At 48.0% G+C, this 25,672-nt stretch overlaps 1 protein-coding gene across 8 annotated transcripts in view; it reads left to right on the top strand.

Moving 5' to 3' along the window:
• The window catches only part of MLLT1 (MLLT1 super elongation complex subunit), a 71,652-nt gene that overhangs the window by 15,844 nt on the left and 30,136 nt on the right, over positions 1–25,672 (top strand). For 7 of the 8 annotated variants that reach the window (XM_029051699.1, XM_029051697.1, XM_029051696.1 and 4 more), the window contains 2 exons: positions 16,035–16,178; positions 23,984–24,109. In XM_029051699.1, coding sequence (XP_028907532.1) covers positions 16,035–16,178; positions 23,984–24,109 — 270 coding nt within the window. The remainder of the gene's footprint in view (positions 1–16,034; positions 16,179–23,983; positions 24,110–25,672) is intronic. The other variant, XM_029051698.1, reaches the window with a different exon arrangement.

Below are 25,672 nucleotides of genomic sequence, written 5' to 3'. Positions count from 1 at the left end.
AAGTGCTTAGTCTAGCGCTCTGCACATAGCAAGCGCTCACTAAAAACCATTGATGACGATATTGTCTGGATATTATGGGGTTTCTACAGTTCGGTTCCCATCTCTTTGGGCCAAATTCCCACCCGCCCCCAACAAATCTTGGTGAAATACACTAAAGTGGCATAGAGGCAGTCACTTAACAAGTATCATAAATAAAGGATGCGTTGACTGTGAGAAACAGTTCCGACCTCAGACTTGAATTTGCCTTACAACAGTGTGATTAATCTGTTAGCATCCAATGATGCTAAAGCAGAGAGCAGCATGACCTAGTGGATAGAACAGGGACCTGGGAGGCAGAAGGACTTGGGTTCTGATCCTGGATCCACCGCTTGTCTGCTGTTAACTTCTCTGAACCTCAGTTGCGTCATCAGTGAAATGGGGAATTAGACTGAGCCCCATGTGGGGCAGGGACTGTGTCTAACCTGATTAGCTTGTATCTCCCCGAGTGCTTCCTGTAGTACCTGGCACATAGTAAGTGCTTAACAAATACAATAAGAAATTCTTATTATTTTCATCGTGGTCTTGGTTACTTAGGCAGGTCACTTAACTTCTCTGTGCCCAGGTAGCCTCCTAGACTGTGAGCCCCATATGGGATGGGGACTGTGTCCAACCTGATTATCTTGTCTGTATCCCAACGACAAGATGTCAAGCACTTACTATGTGTCAAACACTGTTCTGAGCCCTGGGGTAGATACAAGCTAGCATGGGGCTCACAGTCTAAATAGAAGAGGAAACCAGTTCTTAATCCCCATTTTACAGTTGAGGAAATGGGCACAGAGAGGTTGTGACTTGCCCAAGATCACACAGCAAGCAATTGGCAGAGCTGGGATTAGAACCCAGGTCCTCTGGCTCCCAGGCCCCTGCTCTTTCCTTTAGGCCATACTGCTTCTCTGAAGTGCTGCTAGACCAGGTGAGGTTATGGCATTTCTGTATTTAACAATAAAGATTCACAGAGCTAACACCTCACAGGCTTAAAATTTGTATTCCATCTGAAATGTAAAGGTCCTTTCTGCAACTCAACATTAGCATATTTGGGCTGCCTCTTGGTAGAATGATTGAGGTGACAAACTCCAAAAATAATCCAGTTTTCCTGAAAATTCAAATGTTTGGCATGGACTGTAGAGATTTCAGGTTAGAAACTAAGATTTATCTTAGGGAGCCTTTAAAGTTTTTCATATGGAAAAATGTGTGGGAGTAAAAATCATGTCCTCATAGCTCGCATCCTTTGTGCAGGATGCCAAAATCTGTGCCGCCCCATGACATTTTCCACCAATAACAGCAGGAACAGTAAATTGCAAGTTTCTGGGTGAACCAAGAGGAAATGGTGCTAATTTATGGTATAAAAGTTTACAAAAATAAATTCTAAAGAAAAACTTAGATGTATTATTTTGGGGGAAAATGGTCAACTTTTACTTTCTCCAATCCCCTCTTTCAGTGTCCAAGACCCTTTCAGCTTTCTGCATATCTCAGGCATTCAGTAAATGCTGCCGAAGATGATGATTTTGAAGCGAAGTCAGAGAGAGATGTGTCCATGGCATCGCTATGGGTCGTAGACAATTCGATGGCATAAGACAAGACAGACATGCCCTGCTTGCCTCAAATGCTTTTGAAAGAAAGCCTGAACAGCCTAGTTCTAGGAGAAACATGAACGATCTGGCTGCAAGAACCAACTTTGCCCCCATCCCATGTCTGCGGAGCCCCATATATACATTCATCAGGTTTGCGAAGACAAAGGAGACCAGCTTATGTGTGAACATGGTTGGGAAGGAGTGGTCATGAGAAAGTGTGTGGGGGGGTGGGGGGGCAAATAAATTGTAATGAGCAACTGGAAAGTGGCTGGTGCCTGAAAGATTGCAACTAGGCCATGGAAGATAGGTCAGTTTTGGAGAGAGGAGAAGTTGGCTGAATGAACAGAGATGTAAAGTTACTTGGAACCTGCCTGATTGGCTTGGGAAGGGGCAGAAGGCAATACCTAGTTGTTGGGGTTTTTTTTTTTTTTAATGGGACTTATTGAGTACACTTGCTATTTGTCAAGCACTGTACTGAGCCCAGGGATAGAGACAAGAAAATCAGGTTGGACACAGTCCCTGTCCCACATGGAACTCACAGTCTAGGAGGGAGTAGGATTTAATCCCCATTTTACAGATGAGGTTACGTAGGCACAGAGAAGTTAAGTGACTTGACTGAGGTCAGAGCCGACAAGTGGCAAAGCTGGGATTGGAACCCAGGTCCTCTGCCTCTCAAGCCTGGGCTTTTCCATTATGCCACGCTGCTTTTTGGTAGTTTTGATCCCCCCTTTTAAGATGGTGACCAAATTTTAAAAATCCCCAAATCTGGCATCTAAATGAGAAGAAAGAGGGTTCTGAGAATTGATAGAGAAGAATATCTCCTTTTCTGTTTTTTCCAAGAGCCTGCTGTAGTTTTAGCATGAATCAATAGTGTCTCAAAGCAACCATTTCATTGGTTATCAACTAGAGGGTTCGAGACAGATTTCCCTCTGTTTGATTCTCTATAAAGAAGGGATTGGCGTGAAAATACTAATAGGCAACATAGTTGTCATCGATCTTTTGGCATTGAAGTGCTTAGGCGGAAAGGTGGTGTACCATTTTTCTCCTATGGATTTACTAGACTAATTTACCAATTCATTTCCAGACGGGCCAGGAAATAGGATTGCAAAGCAAAAAACTGGGCCCTCTAAAAGTACTGAACTCATTGAAGTGGTTTTGGAGGGGAAGTGGTAATGAGGCAAAAGAATATCCTCCTGTGTCTCCAAGAATGAATTGGACTCCGGGGAACTTGCAATCATTTGGTGCATTTAGGCTGTGGCTCTTGTCAAATTCGTTGGAAGAGAAAAGACCCAGGTTTGGTCTTGGGACTACTTGGAAAATAGACTGTTTTTGGAGTCCTGGAATTTCTGAGCTGCTAGGGAGAAGACTGCATGGCCTAAGTTGAAGAGATAGCCTTAACTGTTTTGGATTTAACGTGTCCAAAACAGAGCTCCTTATCATCCCACCCAAACCCTGTCCTCCCCTGACTTTCCCATCACTGTAGTCGGCACCACCATCCTTCCTGTCTCACAAGCCCGTGACTTTGGCATTTTCTTTGACATCTCTCTGTCATTCAACCCACACATTCCAATCCATCACTAAATCCTGCCGGTCCCACCTTCCCAACATAGCTAAAATCCATCCTTTCCTCTCTATCCAAACTGCTACCACTTTAATACGATCACCTATCCTATCCTGCCTGGATTACTGCATCAGTCTCCTTGCTGACCTCCCAGCCTCCTGTCTCTTCCCCATTCCAGTCCATTTTTCCCTCTACTGCCTGGATCATTTTTCTACAGAAACGTTCAGGACCCCACACGCCGCTCCTCAAAAAGCTCCAGTGTTTGCCCATCCACCTCCGTATCGAACAAAAACTCCTCACCCTTGGCTTTAAAGCACTCCACCACCACCTTACCCCCTCCCTTCTCTCTTTCTACAACCCAGCCCCCACACCTCGCTCCTCTAGTGCTAACCTTCACACGGTGCTTGCTGCAGACCCCTAGCCCACTTCTTGCCTCTGGCCTGGAACCCCCTCCCTCCTCAAATCACCCCCCCTTCAAAGCCCTACTGAAGGCGCACCTCCTCCAAGAGGCCTTCCCAGACAAAGCCCTACTTTCCCTCATCTCCCACTCCCTTCTGCATTGCCTAGACTTGCTCGTTGTGGACGGGGAATGTGTTGCTGCATTGTACTCTCCCAAGCGTTTAGTACAGTGTTCTACACACAGTAAGCGCTCAATAAATACGAATGAATGAATAACTGGGTGAACTCAGATCAGCTTTTCTGGTGAAAGCAGGATTTAGAGACATGGCATTTTCACTGGCACTGCTTGTTGAAAGTTGGGGAAAAAATGAAAATTGCGTGGAGCTATTTTTTCTAAACAATACCCTTAATGAGTTCCTAGAGTTGCAAAGTGAGCAAAAATAGAAAGGATTGGAGAAGTCTGTGGTGGCTAAGAACGGGTGAAAATTTGTTTTTGAAAACAAAAGAATCACACATCTAAGACTGCCTGCCTCTTTTCTCCCCCACCAAAGAACAGTTTTCCACAATATGGTCTATCTCAAAGTGAAGAGCAATCTGTGTATTATTAACAGCAGTGGAAGCCCTGTCTGTTGATCTGAGCATGCCCAGTGATAGTGGAGTGCCCAGCAATGGCACTCAAAAAAACAAAAAGAACCCTGAGACGCAATTGACGTTAGACGATGGTAGTCAGGGTAATGTGATGACGTTATGTGGGTGCCATCTTTTGCAGAAGTCTGCCGAAAAATTTTCCCATACCCAGAGCATCTCCCCAGGACAACCTGCCTCAGTTGCTCCCCTTTCAGATCCCTGTGAACACGGGCACCCCATTCAACGTGCAGAACCAGATAGGAGCCAAGGAGGAAGAAGGCACAGCCCTGGAAAAAAAAAAATATATATATATGTGTGTGTGTATATATACACACACACACCAGACACGTCGGCGCCTGTTGCTGTTTTTGTACCAGATGGGGACAGCCCGGCATAAAGCTGGGTGACTGGCCACCCTAAATGGTAGTGAAGGGGAAAGGAGTAAAGCCACTAGATAATAGCCGTTCAGAGGACCCACGGATCTCCAGCAATCCCCACCCAGAAGATTCCAGAGGCCCCAGTGCAATGCAGTCCCCACCCCCACATAGAATGAGTGTGAGAGAGAATCCTACCGAGAAACTATGAAGCAGATAAAGAGCAAAACTGGGAAGCGACCGGGAGCCGGAGAGCAAATTTCCTCCCTAAAAAAATGAATGACATATGATTGAAGAGGCTCACCCTGTCAATGTCTGAAACTCGGAACTGAGCCAGAATGATGCCACTTTCCTTCTCCTTCAAATGAAATTGCATTAGAGCTGGGTTGGGCTAATTTATTAAACGACAACTTAAATCTCCCCAATTAAGAGTGACTCCTTGACTCTACCATAAAAGGGTCATTGCCCATAAACTGTTTTCTCTTCCCCTCTCCTTCACCCCTAGAAAGCTGGGTTGTCCAGAGGTTGTTGATTTGGTGCATGTTTCCCCATGTAACCTCTAAAGGCGAAAGGGGAATTTGAAGTTCAGAAGAGGGGCAGGCCCACTCCTTAACTAAAGCTTTTAGTCTCTCTTTCCTTCCAGAGTGCTAGCTTCTGGCGGTTGCTATGTGATGAGTGGACAATTGGCTGGTTTTATGCAGCTGAGTGAGAATGGTCTTACCCATAGATTGCAGTTGCTTTTTAAAAACTAACTAATGGCCCAGAACAGAAGGGACATTGTGTGAATAGACTTGGGTAAAGGTCAGAGTGCCATATAGTTGTGACAAGCCAGTATGAATGTTTCCTAATTGTGCCGCCTGGTTTTTGTTTTGTTTTTGTTTTGCTTTTTTTTTTGGTTTGGTTTGGTTTTTAATCCTTAGAAAAGTATTGTTTGATTTGAGATTCCTGAAGCATATGTGTTCCTACAGGAGAATGTGGCTTTATAGAGGCACTTTGACAAAGTCAGGAATATATATATATATATTTTAATGGTATTTAAGCACTTACTATTTGCCAGGCACTGTACTAAGTTTAGGAGTAGATACAAATCAATCAGGTTGGACCCAGTCCCTGTCCCACACAAGGCTCTAAGTCTTAATACCCATTTTTCAGATGAGGTAACTGAGGCACAGAGAAGTGAAGTGACTTGCCCAAAGTCACACAGGCAGATAGCAGATCCGGGACCAGAACCCAGGTCCTTCTGGCTCCCAGGTGTGTGCTCTGTATCCATTAGACCATGTTGCTATTTCACAGTATCTTTTGATTTTTGTAGTATTTATTAAAAGTCTCAAGTAGGATCACCTATCTCAAATAGCATGCATCATTAAGCTTCTACTTTGGAAGTTTTGAGCCAGTTGGCAGAAGTGAGGGTCTCTCCCCACCTTCCCCCCTCCCCTTTACTGAGTCCGCAGCTTTTTGAATAAGGTCTGAGTCCGGTGGAGTCAAGTGGCTAGCCGGTTAACCATGACTCTGACCTTAAAAGGGTTTTTTTTGTTTTGCTTTTTTGGTAAAATGTGATGGGAATGGGGTGTTTGTAAAGGCATTTTGTGGCGTGAATGGTTTGGGGTTTGGTCTAATCAGTATTTTTCTGTTGCAGGTCTAAATGACCTATCCACATTTAGAGTGCTAGTAATTATGAAATGAAGAATTTTCCCAATGCAGTCCAGATCTGCAAGATGGAGAGTATTATGTGTTCTGTTTGGTTTTTTGGGCCAGTTAGCTGGCACCAGCTAGCTAAAGGGAAACGAGACGAGTCTGTTCCGACCAGGTCCAGCCAGTGACCCTACTAGAGACCAGGGAGGAGCTCTGCTAAGTAATGTGGTCGGGCCAAAGGTGGGTGGAAAGCTTCCTTTGAAACTGCAGTCCCAGCAACCTGCACGCAGAGTGGAAGCACCATACACCCCTGACTCCAGGAAGCGGAGAAACTGTTACGTCATATCACCGACTCTGAAGCTCAACTTCAGAGAATTTCAGGTCCCCGCTGGAGAAGGCAGGGAACACAGTGTCGGTTTGTAGTTCGCCCCTCCTTCGGAAATGCCCGATTTTTGTTTTGGCCTCCTTTGCTCGTCACTGACAGTTGTGCATCCCCAGGGTTTTGCAGCAGGTGTGCAGTTAGTGGCTTTGGCCCAAAAGGGAAGGGAGGCCCAGGAGGATGGGAGGCATACCTTAACAGGCCCGGGGAACTTTGCTTTTCCCGGAAGAAGGAACTCTTGTCTTTCTTCATTCTGCTATTATCTCAACTTTCCAGTGGAAACATTTATCGTCCTAGTAGCGGGCCACTCCCCTCAAAACAGTGTGCTTATATCAGGCTGACTGCTAGCGAGGCAGCCATCCAGCAAGAAGAAGGCGTGGGGGAATGCAGGTCCAAAGTTGCCAGTGAAGGCGGTGGTGGCTGGGGGAGAGTGGGTTACATAATAACTCTTCTTCTTCTTTTTCTTCTTCTTCTTCTTCATGCATTTATTCAGCATTTACTATGCGCCAGACACTGGGGTAGATACAAGGTCATCTGATGGGACACAGTCCTAGTCCCACGTGAGGCTTATGAATCTATCTTAAACCCAGTATACAGAAAAGCCAGCTGAGGCCTGGAAAGGTTGTGACCTGCCCAAGGTCACACAGCAGGCCATGGGCAGAGCTGGGACTAGAACTCAGCCTCCTGATATCCAGTCCCATGCTCTTTCCACAAGCCTCCGCCTCCCATCAGGAGCAACAGAGAAGCAGCGTGGCTCAGTGGAAAGAGCCTGGGCTTTGGAGTCAGAGCTCATGAGTTCGAATCCCAGCTCTGCCACCTGTCAGCTGTGTGACTGTGGGCAAGTCACTTAACTTCTCTGTGCCTCAGTTACCTCATCTGTAAAATGAGGATGAAGACTGTGAGCCCCACGTGGGACAACCTGATTCCCCTGTGTCTACCCCAGCGCTTAGAACAGTGCTCTGCACATAGTAAGCGCTTAACAAATACCAACATTATTATTAACAAAGCAACCACAGGATCCAAGTCCTAAAGGAATTGAATTATTTTCTGCTGGCTTGCCAGTGACAGGATGTAGGTATCTCAGTGACACCCTCCCTCCCCTTTCACCTCCTTCTCCCCCTACCCCAGGAACCCTCTTCAACCCTAGACTGCCTTTGGGGCATCTCAGGACCTTCTGGGCCAGTGGAGATGGATGTCCAGACAAAGCCTGACTCCTGCCCTCTTTGGGGCCTCTGCCCCCTTAGGGGCTGAATAGTCCAGGTGTCCCGTTTCTCCCCCCCCCCAAGGGTCAAGTGGGCAGAACCAGGCCCCACCATCCTCTGCCTGGAGCCCATAGGAATCCTGCAGGCACCCTGGAATCCCACCAGCTCCACGGAGTCCCCAGATAGGGACCCATCCTGCTTTAGCCCTGCTTTCTTTGGAGCAGGTCCCCTGAGGCTAACATGGACCCCCCACCCCGGGGACTCCAAAACCTTTTCTGTTGGTACTCTGCAATGCCCATAACATGTCTCTTGGAGCTGCTTCTTTTATCGAATCAAGAAGCAGCTTCCATTTTCTTGCTCTTGCATCCAGGATTTTAATCTCTTGGGTTTATTTTATCTCTTGTGGTATTTTTGTCACACACCTCTGATGCAAGCACTCGAGACAGAAATATGTAGTGTTGTCCTCCGGTTCGAAGCTGCTGGCAATGAGATTGTATCAGTGGATGTCCGGGTCACAATGAGAATGCCTCACACATCGTGTCCTTGAAAATCCAGTTGTGTACCATTTTGGGGCCCTTGCAATCGAGGGTGAGCATTGCTCAGATCCTGGTGCTTGAGAGGGGAAAAATCTTTCGTCGCTCCAGCCACAAGCACTCGAGTTGTTTTAGCAGTAGTGGCGAGGGTGGGCCGTGAGCCATACCTACTTTCTCAGCTGGGCCCCGGGGCCCAGTGGCACATGCTGCAGGACAGCCTGGAGGAAGAACAGGGGCAGCCTGTGGTCCCAGAAGACCACAGAGACCGTAACAGCAGCCGACTTCACTGTGCCCTCTCCCATTCATTCAGTCATATTTATTGAGCACTGTACCGAGAAGGGGGTGCTCTGTGGAAGTGGCCCTTGTACATAGATAGACATGGGAATGATGCAGATTGATTTGACACATTTTTGCCATTCAGTGTGTAAAATTTGGTTGTACCTAGGGGAGAAAGGGTCTGAACCACAAAGACTGTATTGGGAAGGTAGAGGAAGCCTCCTATGTGCTCATCATTGAAAGGAGTTAAGACATAAGAAGCGGGCCAAGAAATGGGCCTTTAGTTGGTGTTCCAAAAGCCCTGAGCTAAAGATCATGGCAGTGATGCGGTACTCTGCTGAGACATTTATCAGGAATGCCGCACTCAGCATGGAGGCATTTGGGGCATAGAAAGCCAGCACCAAAGAAGCTCGGAGAGGAGCGCAAGTGACTAAGCAGGGGATTTATTTATGAAGGAAAGACTGCCTGAGGTCTAGTTCCTGCCGTCTGTCTCCAGGCAAGAGTGAAGAGTCGGGGGTGGGTGAGGTTGGTGTTAATATTCTAGAAGCTTGGGTAGGAGGGAAGGGGAAATCTCTCCGAGTCCAGCACTTGCCTCAAGTACTAGGCAGTAGGGAGAATGAAGTTTTTTTATCTGTAAGCCGGCTTTACCAACAGCTACTCTTCACCTTCTTGTCAAAAACAAATCATTTAAGCCCACCATGTGGCAAGGTGTGGTTATTTCACTCACCTGGTAAATCTTTTGTGTATATATACAGGACGGTTTTATGTACTGTTCATTTTCTACATGGCTGGCTGGGGCAGTTGGTACAGATAATTGAAATGTCATAAGAGTGATAATACCTGTGGAATTGGTTAAAAAAGTGCTTACTACGTGCTGAGCACTGTTCTCAATGCTGAGATGGATACCAGATCATCAGATCGGACATAGTCCCTGTCTCACATGGGGTTCCCAATCTAAGGGACAGAGAGAGCAGGTATTGCATCCTCACTTTTCCTCACTTTACAGAGAAGGAACCCGAGGCCCAGGGAATAAAGTAACTTGCCCAAGTCAAACAGACATGTGATAGAGCCGGGATAATAGTAATGGTGTTTGTTAAGCGCTTACTATGTGCCAAGCACTGTTCTAAGCGCTGGGGGAGATACAAGGTAATCAGGTTATCCCACTTGGAGCTCACAGTCTTAATCCCCCTATTACAGATGAGATAACTGAGACACAGAGAAGTTAAGTGACTTGCCCAAAGTCACACAGCTGACAAGTAGAGGAGCCGGCATTAGAATCCATGACCTCTGACTCCCAAGCCCGTGCTCTTTCCACTAAGCCATGCTGCTTCTCCGGATCAGAAGCCAGGTCCTCTGACTCCCAGGTCTGTGTTCTTTCCACTAAAGCCATACTGTTTCTCAAACAATCAGTCCCCTTCCTGCCACTCACCCCAATTTTTTTGAAAAATGCTATCTGTTAAACACTTACTGTGTGCCAGGTGCTCTATTAAGCAGTGGGGGTAGATCCAAGCTAATCAGGTTGAATGCATTCCTTTACCCACTTGGGGCTCACAGGGTTAATCCCCATTGTACAGATGAGGTAACTGAGGCCCAGAGAAGTGAAATGACTTGCCCAAGGTCCCACAGCAGACAAGTGGTGGAGTCAGAATTCAAACCCAAGTCCTTCTGACTGCTGGGCCCGTGCTCTATCCACTAGGCCTTGCTGCTTCTCACCTCTTGTGTAGTTTGGTGGCAGACATTCAACAGTAAGAGAAGGGAGAGGGGCAGGATTGTTTCTCTCCTCCTGCCCATCACCTGACTGGAGGCAGCTCCTAAAACTCCTTCCCAACCCCAGTTCAACCACCCCTCTCCCCACTTTCTTGGTCTAGAGATTCCTTTTCTGAGCCCAGCCTGTGCTTCCTCCAACAGCCATTCATGCAATCAGTCAATGGATCAGTGGTATTTGAGTGCTTACTGTGTGCAGAACACTGTACTAAACCCTTGGGAGAGTACAAGACAGTTGGTAGACACGACACCGCCTGCGCCCCGCCCCCCCAAAGGACTTCTAGACTCCAGCTCAGAATGTCGATATTAGAGTGAAGGCATTGCGAGAAAGGTGGGTGGAGAAAGAGCAGCTGACAGGGTATCTTCTCCCCAGCAGCGTGGCCTAGTGGGTAGAGCACAGACCTGGGAGTTGGAAGGACCTGTGTTCTGATCTCGACTCTGCCACTTGTCTCCTGTGTGACCTGGGCAAGTCATCTAACTTCTCTGTGCCTCAGTTACCTCATCTGGAAAATGAGGATTAAGACTGCGCCCCATATGGTACATGGACTGTGTCCAACCTGATTAGCTTGTATCTACCCCAGCGCTTAGTACAGCGCCTGGCACATAGTAAGCACTTAACAAATACCATTTAGAAAACAGAACAAAACCCAGTCAAACAAAAGTACTACTTATGCTCTCCCGTGGCCCTGAGGCTGGGGTTGTACCGTTTTTAGCGCATTTATTCATGGCTTTAGTTTGGTGTTGCTGCTTTGTTTGCCTGTCAGACGTAGGTTTCATCACCGTTGATTTATTTTTACTGTCTATATTGGTTGAGCCCTGCTTACCCTATCAGGACCCTGACCAAAGGGGCATTAAAGGCCCCCGGATGGATGCCAAGGTGACCCTCCTCTTGTTTCCCTCACCCCACCGCTTGTCTTTCTCCCTCCCTTCTCCACCCGTTGCCTCGACCTGCTCAGGCCGCCAGCAGCTGGGTCCTCAGTTTGCCCTTCAGGAGACGATGATGGGTTGCGTTAGGCTCCTTTGCGCTCCTCTCCTACCGTGCCTGGCCTGGCGTCTTGGCTTCTGGGAAGTCAAGTCAACTTCCGGCAGAGAGCGACTGATCTCTGGTTCCTTGGTAGCCCCGATGAAAGGGAGGGGACTGGAGTGATACTTGATGTCTGACTGAAATGCAATAGCGATTAGGCCCTGGGGCTAGGCTTATACAAAATAGCACTGCATTTAGTCCAGGGACCTGAGGTGAACCATATCTGGGCCTCAGCTGTTGATTGGTTTGACCCAATTGCCTACATGGCCAAAGTGAACCTTTTTCATTAGCAAGTAGAAGAATTGCCCCTAAACCCACCAGATTTCGTTAAATGAATTCAGAGTGTTGGGGGAAGAGAAGCAGTTTAACTCTCTCTTTGTTTAATACCAGGGCTATTTCTCTGAGCGTTTTTCAGTTGGTGGTATTTCTGGCATGGTGACACTTCGTGGTATGTCAGATGGTGAAGGCTGGTCTCCACCACAGAAGGGGAAAAGGTAGGGGAGGGAAAACTCAGTGATTTCCCTTGGTCACCCCGACTCAATATCTCTTCCCCCAAAGAGCTGTCAGGCATTTCAAGCAGAGATTGCGGAGGGAGCTGCGATGTTTGTTCCAGTCTTCTCCTGAGCGTTTCTGGATCATGTGCATGTGGAAGGAAAATCTCCTGCCCTCTCTCTGTCTCTCCTGCTGCCTCTGCCTCTCTGTACCTCCCCCCCCCCACACCCCCTTTCTCTCTCTTCTCCCCACCCTGTCCCTTCCCATTTTTGGACCCACCCCGACTGTGCCATTTTTCAAGGCAGTGGCAGTGATAGCATTTTGAACTTGGTAGAACACCTATTTTTCTAAAGCACTGCAACTCAGAGTTATCAGTTTGCTCTCAATATTCCTGCACAGTCAGAATTATTATCCACATTATTTTAGAGATGAGGAAACTGAGGCCCAATTGTTAAGTGACTTGCCCAAGGTCACTTGGCAGGTCCGTGGCAGAGTTGGGACTAGAACTCAGTTTTCCTGATTTCCAGACCAATGTGCTTTCCACCTGACCACAGTGTCCTTGGAAACAGGAATACTCAAAAAGATTGCAAAGTGCAGGTTTAGACCCAGCCCAATCATTGATTTAACATGATCCAGAAGTGGTGACTGGGTGCTGATCCTGGTTTCTAGCAAAGAATTCACTTTGAGAGAGAGACAAAGTGAGAGATGATGGGGCTGGAAAATGGGTAAATTATTAGGGAACCTGGCCTGGCTGGCTACAATCAACCATTCAATCATATTTATTGAGCGCTTACTGTTTGGAGAGTACTTAATACTAAGCGCTTGGTCTAACCTGATTAACTTGTATCTACCCCAGTGCTTAGAACAGTGCTTGGCACATAGTAAGCGTTTAACAAGTACCATAATTATTTTTATAATTGACAGAGTTGGTAGACATAATCCCTACCCGCAACAAGCCTACCGCCCAGAAGGGAAGACAGACATCAGACAGAAATAAATTATGGACATGTACCTAAGTGCTGTAGGTCTGGGGGCTTGGGGTGAATAAAGGGTGCAAATCAGGGTGACGCAGGAGGGAGTGGGAGAAAAATAAATGAGGGCTTAGTCAGGGAAGCCCTCTTGGTGATGTGCCGTCAATAAGGATTTGAAAGGGGGAGAGTGATTGTCAGGTAGGAGGAGGGAGGCTGTTCCAGGCCAGAGGCAGGACGTGGGTGAGAGGTCGGTGACGAGATAGACAAGATGGAGTACAGTGAGTGAGTAGGCTGGCATTAGAGGAGCGAAGTGTGCCGGCTGGGTTGTAATAGGAGAGTGGCAAGGTGAGGTGGGAGGGGCAAACTAATTGAGTGCTTTAAGGCCAATGGAAAGAAGTTTGATGCGGAGGCGGATGGGCAACCAATAGAGGTTCTTGAGGAGTGGGGAAACATGGCCTGAATGTTTTTGCAGAAAAGTGATCTGGCCAGCAGAGTGAAATATGGACTGGAGTGGGGAGAGGCAGGGAGATCAGCAAGGAGGCTGATAGAGTAATCAAGGCAGGTTAGGATAGGTGCTTGGATTAACGTGGTAACAGTTTGGATGCAATGATGGTGTGTGCGTTGATGCTTATTTCCAGTTCCAAGATGAGAAAACAGACTGTAATCTTTGGGTCTGGGGCAAGGAGTAAACCAGAGTTATTCTTGCCCCCCCGCCCCCCAGGCTCTGGGTTGTGTATGTATGTGTTGGGACCCGGTTGGAGAGGGAGGGCCCTGTAGCACGTTATGTGGAACTCCAGACTGTAAACTCCTTGTGGGCAAGGAACATGGTTACTGACTCTTTTATATTGTACTTTCCCAAGTGCTTAGTACAGTGCTCTGCACACAGTAAGTGCTCAATAAATACCATTCGTGGAGAGCTGGTAGGGTGTGTCTCTACTACTATAAACTCAAAGGGAGAGGGTGGCCTGACATGGGAGGAGCGGGGACTGGGCTCCTATCCCTTTGCTTTCAACCGTGCTCAAATCTCCACTGTGCTTACAAAGTGTTCTCTTGATTCCACTGCTCTCTCTGGCTATTGCCCCATTTCCCTGCTCTCATTCCTGGCCAAACTCCCAGAATGGGTTGTATCAACCTGCCGCCTCCCCTTCATCTGTACTTACTCCCTTCTCGACTTACCAGTCTGGTTTCTGCCCCTTCACTCCACTGAGTCTGCCCTCTGGCCACTGTTTCTCAGGGGTTTTTTTGTTTTGTTTTTTTGTTTGTTTTTGCTCTCTCCTCTTCCATCCCCATCCCCTTAACAGGGTGTCCCTCAAGGCTCTGTTCTGACTTCCCTATTCTCCTCGCTTTGTATTGTCTCAGGGAGCTCGTCTGATCCCAAGGCTTTCAGTTATCACCTCTACATGGATGGCTTCCAAATCTGTCTTGCTAGCCCCGACTTTTTTCCCCCCATCTGCAGTCTTGCATTTCCTCTTGCATGCAAGACATGGCCCATATGGATGTCCTGCTGGCACCTCAGGCTCAATATGTTGGAAACTGAATTTCTCATCTTCCCTCCCAAATCCTCTTCTCCACCTAACTTTCCCAGTTGACACCACCGCCATCCTTGTATCTGAGGCTTGCAACCCTGACATTATCCATGATTCCTCAGTCTCTTTCAACTCTCACATTTAGTCCGTTGCTAAATCCCATCATGTTTTGTTCCTCCTTGGTATTTCCAAAATACCACCCTTTCTCAGTCCAAATGACCACCGCCCTGGTCCAGTCACTGGTCATATCCCCATTTGACTACTGTATTCACCTTCTCAGTGATCTTCTTGTCTCCAGCCTCTCCCCTCCACGCTGCGGCTCAGATTAGCTTTCTACAGCATTGCTTCGCATCTGTCCATTCGTAAAAAAAACCAAAACCTACTGTACTTACCCATTCATCTTCGTGCCTAACAGAAACTTGTGACCATTGGTTTGGAGGTACTCCCCAGCTCTCTCCCTCTTATCTCTCCACTCTCTTCTCTTACCACACACCCCAGCTGGCATTTCCTGTTCCTCCCAAGCTCCGCTTCTCACCGTGCCTCGTTTTTCACTCTCCCAGCTCTGATCCTGGCTTGTGCCCTTCCTCCTGCCTAGGAACTCCCTCTCCACTCCCCCAGCCCCTTCCAAGCACTTAGCGTGGCTCTCTACTCCCAGTAGGCACTCGTAAATAATATCGATCGATTAGCAGGTTGAGTGGAATTACCCTCATGGCGACAGCAGTGATTCAAAATCTGAGTCAGGGAACAGCATAGGGGCAAGTCAGAGCACACCCTGAGGCTGAGGACATCTGTTCTGGCTCACTGTGGACAGGGGCTGACCTGCGAGATTGCCTTTTTCTTCTCTCAGGATGAGCTCTGTTGGCATAATGTTGGGATTGGCTTAAGAAGTTAAGCTGAATCCCCCTGGCCGCGCTGCTGTTTAGACTTCAAACTGGTTGGTCAAGATCCTTGGGACAACCAAGCTGCGTGTTGTGAGAAAAAAATCTGGTTTATTTCCAGGTATATTGGGGTGGGAACAGTGTGGAATGGCTTGGTGATGGTGGTGCATCGGTCTTCAGCCACACCCACCTGCCCCAGAACAACCTCCAGCATCATCCTCGAATTGATGGCTTGTGTGCGTTTTCCTTCCCTTTCCCCAAATTTCTGATCCCAGAGGCTGCGTGTGCAGCATCTGAGGCCAACGCTTGCTGATCACTAGCTGAGGTGTGTGCAACGAGCAACTCCAGGATCCACGTGTTCCTTTAGTGATGGTGGCTTCTGTCCCCTCCCTGAGCTATTGAAGAGCTTCTTGAGGAGATAGTTTCCAGCCCTTTCTCTGGTGAATGTGCACTAGCTGTCTGATCTAACCCAGTCCCCACAGATCTTCAGTATGGCCCAGCAAAAATGTCATTCATGTGATGTCTCTAGCACCCTTCTTCCAGAGAGCGGGCTTGAAACACACAGCTTCTCATGTCCTACTGCTCAAAACAAAGGAGGCAAAGGATAGGAGAGAAGGGATGATGGGGAGGAGAAGAGGGACATGGGAGGAGGGGGAAATAGGCAAAAAGGCCTCCCTAGCAGCCGACTGCCTCTAGTACATTGTAGGAGTGCCATGTGATATTTGTTCTCCCACTCTTTGCCACTGTCCATCTGACCCTCTAAGATAGGCTTTGTTTGCTTGATTTTAGGAGGAACCAAAGAAGGTTTGCTTCACCTACGACCTGTTCCTGAATCTGGAGGGAAACCCGCCTGTGAATCACCTTCGTTGTGAGAAACTGACATTCAACAACCCCACCAAGGATTTCCGACGCAAGCTCCTTAAGGCAGGAGGGGTGAGTGTTGCAAGACGGGTGAGGGGTGAAGGCTGACAGTGCTGTCTGGGAAAGTTCCCTTGACCCCCGGAGGAGAGGCCCTTCATTTTATCTCGGAAGTTGACCTGCTCAGCGGTCACGGTGGCGCTCGCTCCCTGGTTGTTTTTCAAGCCAGCCATTTCCTGACAAGAGTAGTATGTAAGAGGGACACCAGGCTGAGGAAGATAACCGCTCTCGATTTCAACAGAAAGCAGCATGGCCTAGTGGATAGAACACGGACCTGGGAGCCAGAAGGACCTGGGTTCTAGTTTCAGCCTCGCCACTTGTCTGCTGCGTGACTTGGGGCGAGTCATTTCACTTCTCTGTGCCTCAGTTACCTCATCTGTCAAATCGGGAGTAAGACTATGAGCCCCATGTGGGACAGGGACTGTGTCCGACCTGATTTGCTTAGTACAATGCTTGGCACATAATAAGCGCTTAACGGATACCGCCACCGTTAGTATTATTAGGTTTAGGTTCCAGTGTCACGTTGTCAGAAGAGGGAGAACTCAACCTGGGGCAGATTATCCAGTTTGGGTGTGATTGGTGCCTTTCATTCATTCAATAGTATTTCAATAGTATTTATTGAGCGCTTACTATGTGCAGAGCACTGTACTAAGCGCTTGGAATGAACAAGTCGGCAACAGATAGAGACAGTCCCTGCCGTTTGATGGGCTTACAGTCTAATCGGGGGAGACAGACAGACAAGAATAATGGCAATAAATAGAGTCAAGGGGAAGAACATCTCATAAAAACAATGGCAACTAAATAGAATCGAGGCGATGTACATTTCATTAACAAAATAAATAGGGTAATGAAAATATATACAGTTGAGCAGACGAGTACAGTGCTGAGGGGATGGGAAGGGAGAGGGGGAGGAGCAGAGGGAAATGGGCGGAAAAGAGGATTAAGCTGCGGAGAGGTGAAGGGGGGCGGTAGAGGGAGTAGAGGGAGAAGGGGAGCTCAGTCTGGGAAGGCCTCTTGGAGGAGGTGAGTTTTAAGTAGGGTTTTGAAGAGGGGAAGAGAATCAGTTTGGCGGAGGTGAGGAGGGAGGGCGTTCCAGGACCGCGGGAGGACGTGGCCCAGGGGTCGACAGCGGGATAGGCGAGACCGAGGGACGGTGAGGAGGTGGGCGGCGGAGGAGCGGAGCGTGCGGGGTGGGCGGTAGAAAGAGAGAAGAGAGGAGAGGTAAGAAGGGGCAAGGTGACGTAGAGCCTTGAAGCCTAGAGTGAGGAGTTTTTGTTTGGAGCGGAGGTTGATAGGCAACCACTGGAGGTGTTTAAGAAGGGGAGTGACAGGCCCAGAGCGTTTCTGCAGGAAGATGAGCCGGGCAGCGGAGTGAAGAATAGACTGGAGCGGGGTGAGAGAGGAGGAAGGGAGATCAGAGAGAAGGCTGATACAGTAGTCTAGCCGGGATATAACGAGAGCCCATAGCAGTAAGGTAGCCGTTTGGGTGGAAAGGAAAGGGCGGATCTTGGCGATATCGTAAAGGTGAAACCGGCAGGTCTCGGTAACGGATAGGATGTGTGGGGTGAACGAGAGAGACGAGTCAAGGATGACACCAAGATTGCAGGCCCGAGAGACGGGAAGGATGGTTGTGCCATCCACGGTGATAGGGAAGTCTGGGAGAGAACCGGGTTTGGGAGGGAAGATGAGGAGCTCAGTCTTGCTCATGTTGAGTTTTAGGTGGCGGGCCGACATCCAGGTGGAGACATCCTGGAGGCAGGAGGAGATGCCAGCCTGAATGGAGGGGGAGAGGACAGGGGCGGAGATGTAGATCTGCGTGTCATCTGCGTAGAGATGGTAGTCAAAGCCGTGAGAGCGAATGAGTTCACCAAGGGAGTGAGTGTAAATGGAGAACAGAAGAGGGCCAAGAACTGACCCTTGAGGAACTCCAACAGTTAAAGGATGGGAGGGGGAGGAGGCGCCAGCAAAGGAGACCGAGAATGACCGACCAGAGAGATAAGAGGAGAACCAGGAGAGGACGGAGTCCGTGAAGCCAAGACCAGGAGAGGACGGAGCCCGTGAAGCCAAGCCCTGCCCCTTTACCAGTCTGTGTACTAATAATTGTGGTTTTGTTAAGTGCTTACTGTGCCAAGCACTGGGGTAGATGCAAGATCATCAGGACCCACACAGGGCTCATAGTCTAAGCAGGAGGGAGAACAGGTGTGGAATCCCCTTTTTGCAGATGAGGGAGCTGAGGCACAGAGAAATGAAGTGACTTGGTCAGGGTCATACAGCAGGTAGGTGGCAGAGCGGATCCTTCTGACTCCCAGACCTGGGCTCTTTCCACTAGGCCACGCTGCTCGTTTCACTGCCCTAACCCCACTGGATGGATTGTGGGGGCTGGTGGCGGCGACGGGAACAGTGGGGAGGAGCCTGGAGCGAAAAAGGAAGTTGAAACTCTATAGTCAGACCACTCTGCTGTTTGCTTAGCAACTCCATTAAAGGGTTTAGGGGAGAGATTGAGCCCACTGGCTGAAATGAGATTTGGGAATGATCTGTGGATTTTATTTCTCCACACTCTCCCTGTCTTCAGGGTTTGGAAGGTGGTGTAAAAGACTAGTCTCTGCCTAAATTTCTTACTAACAAGCTACCTAAGAGACAGAGACCGTGTCAAATTCACACTTGTGTATTCTTTCCCAGTGCTTAGTACAGTGCTCTGCCCACAGAAAGTACTTAATAAATAGCATTACTACTCTTGCTTCCATTGTTTCCTCATGAATCAATGAAAGCAAAGCCCTCCCCAGGCTTCAGGCCTGAGTGGAAGAAACACAGGTGAAGCTGCTGGAAGCGAGGGGACTTGGGAGGGAGAGCCCACTGCACCAGCATCTGGAAAAGGGGCTGAGGCCTGGCCTCCAAAGTAGGGTATGGGTTGTTCAGATTTAAGACAGTACAATCCAGGACTGATTGCAGGTATTCCTAAAGGTTTCAAAAATTTGGGGGGGGTAAAAACTAGTTTGCAATATTGGGCCTTATTGTAGCTGCGGGGAGAGAAAATAGGGAGCCGGTGAGGTGAATTGGATATAAATGGGAGAATGCAATTGTAACCCAACCTGCTTTGGCCCATGAGGGTCCCCAGGGGTAGAAGACACAGGACAGCTTTTCCTCCTTACCTCCCAGCCAATCCTCAGGAAAGGACCTGGTCTCCTGTGTAATCAAGGGTTATGACAGCTGTCTCTCCTGCTGGTTGGTCAGGGTCAGTTGAGCCTCCGGGGGCTCTTTGGAAAGCGATCCAGCCAGCTAGGTGGCCAGGAAGCACCTGTAGCAATTTTGCATTTCCAGGCCAAAGCATAAGATCGAGGGAGCCTTGCTCCATTTGCTTGCCTTGATTTGCATATTGCCCTCTCTTCGAAGAACATACACCATTTGACGGTGCAACTTTGAAAATAGGAAAGACAGGAGTGGGAGCCAGAAAGGTGGAAAATTCTAGGAGAGGGTTGAGGGGAAGAGTAGTAGTAATATTTATTAAGTGCTTGCTGTGTGCAGAGCATTGTACTAAGCACTGGGAAAGAGCGTACAGGTGGGACTTGGACCCGAACCCTGTCTCTCTTGGGGCTCACCATCTATGAATATAAGTGGGGAGAGAACTGGCGACAGACCCCTTGGGAACAATAGAACACATAACAGCATAAAAGACTAGGACAAATACACAAAATAGAACAAAAGTCAGTAGAGATGTGACTAGAGGAGCAGAACTTTCAGCTCCTTGTGATTCAGAGTCCATGGCCTACCTGTAGCCCCAGCAATGACTAGTCTCCCTGAGGTTATATGAGGCCTGGTGCTGCAGGTGCTGTTCTCTTTCCCACCAGGACGGTGGAAAGCAGGGCAAGATGGGGTCTCCTCGATGGTGCGAAGGGAAGCCGGTGCCAGTGTCCGGGGAGGCAGCGTGGCTGGCACATGGACGATGCCAGGGGCATGATAGGAAGGCGATCTACGCAATCAGGTGACTGCCTAGACTGTAGACATTCCTAGCAGTCACTGCATGTAAGGAACAAGAATGGACAGGTGCTTGTTTGGTCAGGATGTGAGCGGTTAAAGGGTGTTTTTAACACGATCCTGGGTGCCTGCTGCTGGTAATAGCCAGCCTCCTGACTAGTATGTCCCTTGGTGATTTGCACTTAATATTGAACTTGAAGACTTGGAGAATTTTCTTCCTTGAAAGTTTTATCACCCACTGTTGTTCTGGTGACGGGTTTCAAGCCCATCTATGAGGAATTGAGAGTTGGTTACATTTGTTGCACTGAAAATTCATCCTTGCCTTTCTAGCTCTGACCATCCCCCCCAACCCCCGCTATTCAATTTCACCTCTTTTCCTGCTTCCAAGACATGTCCACTTGGATAAGCCCCCAGCACCTCAAATCTGCAGGTCTGAAACGGAAACAGCCTCTCATCTCCCCCTCCCCACAGCCTCCCCCTGTCTGCTGATAGCACCACCCCTCTCCCTGTCCCTGAAACCCCATGCCCTTGGTATCATCCTCAAGTCTTGTTTCCCTTTTGGCTCTCTCATTTGGCCTACTGCCAAATCCAACCAATTCTTTCTCCAAACAGTTCCCACCTCTTATCCACCCAAACAGTCATCACCCTGGTTCATGCACTTTGTCATATCACGGTTAGGCTATTGTGTCAGCCTCCTTATTTGGCTGGCCTCCCTGTCCCCAGCCTCTCCCCACTTAAGTCTCTACTCCATGTTGCTATCTAGAGCATCTTCAGTTAATGGCCCTTAGAGTGCTTACTTTGTGCAGCGTATAGTACAGCACAGAGTAATAATAATAATGTTGGCATTTGTTAAGCGCTTACTATGTGCAGAGCACTGTTCTAAGCACTGGGGTAGATACAGGGTAATCAGGTTGTCCCACGTGAGGCTCACAGTCTTCATCCCCATTTTACAGATGAGGTAACTGAGGCCCAGAGAAGTTAAGTGACTTGCCCACAGTCACACAGCTGACAAGTGGCGGAGCCGGGATTCGAACCCAGGACCTCTAACTCCCAAGCCCGGACTCTTTCCACTGAGTACAATTATAATAAATACGATCAACTGAATAGAGTTGGTAGTCCTGATCCATGCCCACAAGGAGCTTACAGTCTTCCTGAAATGTCTCTCAGCACACATCAGTGCTTAGAACAGTGCTTGGCACATAGTAAGCGCTTAACAAATGCCATCATCATCATCATCCCTCCACTCCTCAGAACCCTCCAATGGCTGCCCATCTCCACATCACACAAAAGCTCCTTTGGTTTAGCTTCAAGGGTCAGTCGGTAGTATTTATGAAGTGTCTACTGTGTGCAGAGCATTGTGTTAAGTGTTTGGCGAGAGTACAGTGGAATTAGTAGATAAGATCCGTGCCCTTAAGGAGCTTACAGTCGAGTGGGTGGGGAGAGATGCTATAATGAAAAGATGACTCCCCACCAGCTTTGCCCATTTTACATATTATTACTATTATTATCATTGTCATCATCATAATGGTGGTATTTAAGTGCTTACTATGTGTCAAGCACTGTTCTGAGCACTGGGGTAGATGCAAGGTAATCAGGTTGGACACAGTCCTTGTCCCACACTGGGCTCACAGTCTAAGTAGGATCCCCATTTTTTAATTATTATTATTATTAATAATAATAATAATGGTATTGATCACTTATGTGCCGAGTACTGTTCTAAGTGCTGGGATAGATACAAGGTAATCAGGTTGTTCCACGTGGGGCTCACAGTTTTAATTCCCATTTTACAGTTAAAGTAACCTTGGTCTAGGGAAGCGAGGTGAGTTGCCCAAGGTCACACAGTCAACAAGTGGCAGAGCCGAATTAGAACCCCAGTCCTCTGACTCCCAGGCCTGGACTCTTTCCACTAGGCCGTGCAGCATATTGTCTCTGTTGACTACTCCCCAGCTCCAGCTCTTCACTCCTCTTAACTTGACCCCACTGCTCGGATCCTTTACTCATGCAGGAACACCCCCAGCCTAGCACTGCTTCCCCCTTCCCTGCTCCTCCCCAAATCCCGCAGACTTCAACCCTTCTTCCCTTGAAAGCCCTCCTGTAAATCCCACCTCCAGCAAGCCTTCTCCGCTGAATTCTCAAACACCCTGAGATGAATTTATCCCAACAGTCACCTCTGGCACTTATGCATTTATTGACACCCATCTTCATTACTTTGTGTACATAAGGATATATAAGTCTCTTGTACATGCACTTTTTTATTTTGATACCACCATCTGTCTTAGATGTTTCTATGTTTGTCTCCTCCCGTTAGCTTGTCAATTCCCTCTGGTTGGGGAAGGTGTTTCAAATGAGCGCCTGTTGAATTTTCCCAAGCACTTAGCACGATAGACTATATTCAATAGAGAACATGTTCTTACTTCTTGAAGGAGCCAGGTCCCTGGCCAAAGACATCTCTCTTCCAGCGCTGGCTACGTCTGCCCAGCAAAGCCATCAGGATGGAAGGGTCATTGATTGGGTGGCCCTTTTCCACACCCACAGTAAAGTTCTGAGGTGCCCATTCAGTTTCATGCACAGATCCCTAGGTTGGACCAGGTGCTCTTAAGTATATTGTTGAGGCCTTTCCTAGCAATATCAAAGGAAGTTAGAGCCTCGCACGTGGTTAGTGATGCCCTCTCTCTCACAAAGTGCCAAATACCCATTGAATACAGCCAATGAGAGCACAGCACAACAGGTACTCGGAGAAGATACAGAAGAAATAAGCTGCTCGATCCCTACCTTTGAGCATATTGTAAAAAATCACCTTGTCACTCTCAATGCCCCCTTGAGTTAAATTTAGTGATTGTGTTCAACTAGGGATCAAATCTTAGTAGACTCTGGAACATCAATTCTTTTGCTGAACTAGCATCTAAAAGGCCTATTAAGAACTCTTCTAGTTACTCAGAATATGGAGTGGTGAGGAAAGGACAGAAGTTCTCCATTGGTGTTTTTCCTAGACTTGAACGATGTTCACCTTGGTGCTAGTCTTAGAGGACCAGACTCAACATGGAATGTGTTGGGTAGGCATTTGAGGGATGGATCACCTCCCCAATGGGATTATCCCTTTTTTTTTTTTTTCCCCTCCATGGTGTTCCAGCAAGGAAAAAGCCAAATAATGAGCCTTTTGGTCTCAAACTTTGTTGGAAGAAATCTCATTTGCCAAAGGATCAAAAGAACAGCTTTCCTCCATCTGCCTGCTGGGTCTCCTCACTCTATGCTGTTGGACAAGAAGCTCTAACCTTTGTTTTTCGGAGTCTTCCATCTGAAAAATGAACTATCCGTTGCCCACCCAACTTTTCGAGGATGTGGTGGGAATTGCATGCCTGTCGATCCTGAGGTCATCAGGCGATGTATGATAATACGGTGCCGGATTTATCTGGAGTCTCATTGGCTGTCCACATTAGGATTTGGATCTCAAAACCAAAGCGCTTTCTACATCAGGCTTGGGGACTTCTAGAAGCGCTCCCCTGAATTCTTGGCACTCTCTTCAGGCTCTTCCACTCCTGTAGGTGAAGTCTTCCTGGGGTATGTGTGAGGACCGGTCTCCCTGTGGTTCCTTGGAGACTCTTTAAGGTCACAGTTTGGGTCCTGGTTGTCCTCTAAGGGCCAGATCACTTTGATTGTCTTCAGTCTCAAGCAGAGGTGTATCACATAATAGAAGTACCTTTTTATGCGCTAGGGAAAAAAAATCTCATCAAAAAGCCCAAGCACTTAAAAAAGGCATAGATGATGCGCTCTCTTAAGCAGTCCTCTCATTCAGCTATCCGGCATTTGTTCTTGCTCACTGATAATATCTGTCTCTTCTTTATTACTAGGTGATGGTAATGCCAGAAGGAGCAGAAACCGTATCCAGGCCAAGTCCTGACTACCCTATGTTACCCACAATACCACTCTCTGCCTTCTCTGACCCCAAGAAGACCAAGCCATCCCATGGCTCAAAGGTTAGTGAGGCTGGCTACATTCATCGCTGAGCGTTGGGCCCCAGGGCCCACTGTGGGTGGAATCCCACATTGAGGAGCAGGGATTTCCTTCCTCCTTTGGTATCCTTCGGTGCTTGTTGGAAGAGCAAGATTCCAGGGAGTCCTTAGAAAACCTAGATGTGGGAAAGGTGTTACTGAGGCCTCCATCTTTGATACCAAAATAGAGGTCCTTTTTTGGTGAGAAGAAAAGTTCTGCTTTCAAAGGAAAAGCAAGAGATGAGGAAGAAGGCATAAAACTGAGCGCTTCAAGCCTAGGAGCCTTTCAGAGTATAGTAAAGGCCCTCCATTTCCCCTGACCTAACTGAAGTATTACAGTGCACCTTAGAGAAAGTCCAAGAGAAATAAGATTAGAGCTGATGGAACCACCAGTCGGTGAAACCCTGTGGGATATCCCTGAGTGCTCTTTTATATGAGTAGAAACCCATTAGCGTTCATTCATTACCCTAAGCCCCTTCCCATCCCAAGAGGTACTCCCTCCTCCTGGCCCTCCTACGTCTAGCCAGGAAAACAGCAGGAGTTTGAAGGAGCGTCGTGTTCTGTGGGCAACATAAAAGCACGGGCCTGGGAGTCAGAAGGACTGGGTTCTAATCCCGGCTCCACCGCTTCTCTGCTGTATGACCTTGGGAAATTCACTTCACTTCTCTGGGCCTCAGTTACCTCATCTGTAAAACGGGGATTAAGATTCTGAGTCCAGGGTGGGACAGGAACTGGTCCGACCTGATTATCTCGTATCTATCCGAGCACTTAAGACAGTGCTTGGCACGTAGCAAGTACTAAACAAATATTATTATTATTATTATTATTATTATTATTATTATTATTATTCTGGTCTGCCTCTTGGACTTAAGGCCCCTGAAGGCAGCTTGCCTTATTTTCTATAGGTATGTAAAATTCAGTAAAAGATGGCTACATTCTCCCTGGCAAGGTGCTTTATTAAATTGCACGGTTAATGATACAGATGTGTTTCCATTCCTCAGCCACAACCTATAGCTGAGTAGAAACACAGCATGCTCCTCCTTGACTTTGGGCAACTGAAGGGGGTTCTCTACCCTAGTTTAAAATGTGGTCTCCCTTCTGTTGGGGGCTGTTCTAGAACCGGATGCCCCAGAGCAATAACATTTTAAGTCTGGCCCAGGTCTGGGGCCACCCAAGGAGGAAAGTCCTGTGACCCAACATGACTCTCATATCTGGAACTTCTCTCTGGCTCCCTCAGCATCCTTAGTCTCTAAAAGCCTAAGTACCTTAATTCTTCTTGGTTGACTGGCCCATCCCAATCCAGGAGTTCTGGCCCTGGACAACGGGGCCTGTATACCAAGCCAGACTGGTAGGAGCTCAGCCCTGGGGGAACTGCCCCTCCTGTGTAGCTTCCCCCAAGGATTTATGGGAATTATATCTGAATGTGCATGGAGCGCCCCCCCCCCCCCCATGCCTGGTAACCCCTTCTGGGCCTGTGAATTGCTTTGGGTTCATTTCCAGGTCAGTAGCTTCCAAGCTACTGTACTATTACACTTCTCCCTGCCACTA

This window comes from Ornithorhynchus anatinus, chromosome X1, assembly GCF_004115215.2.
Source record: "Ornithorhynchus anatinus isolate Pmale09 chromosome X1, mOrnAna1.pri.v4, whole genome shotgun sequence".
Lineage (NCBI taxonomy): Eukaryota > Metazoa > Chordata > Mammalia > Monotremata > Ornithorhynchidae > Ornithorhynchus > Ornithorhynchus anatinus.
The sequence above is the reverse complement of the archived record's forward strand: the minus strand, read 5'-3'. Positions and strand labels throughout refer to the sequence as shown.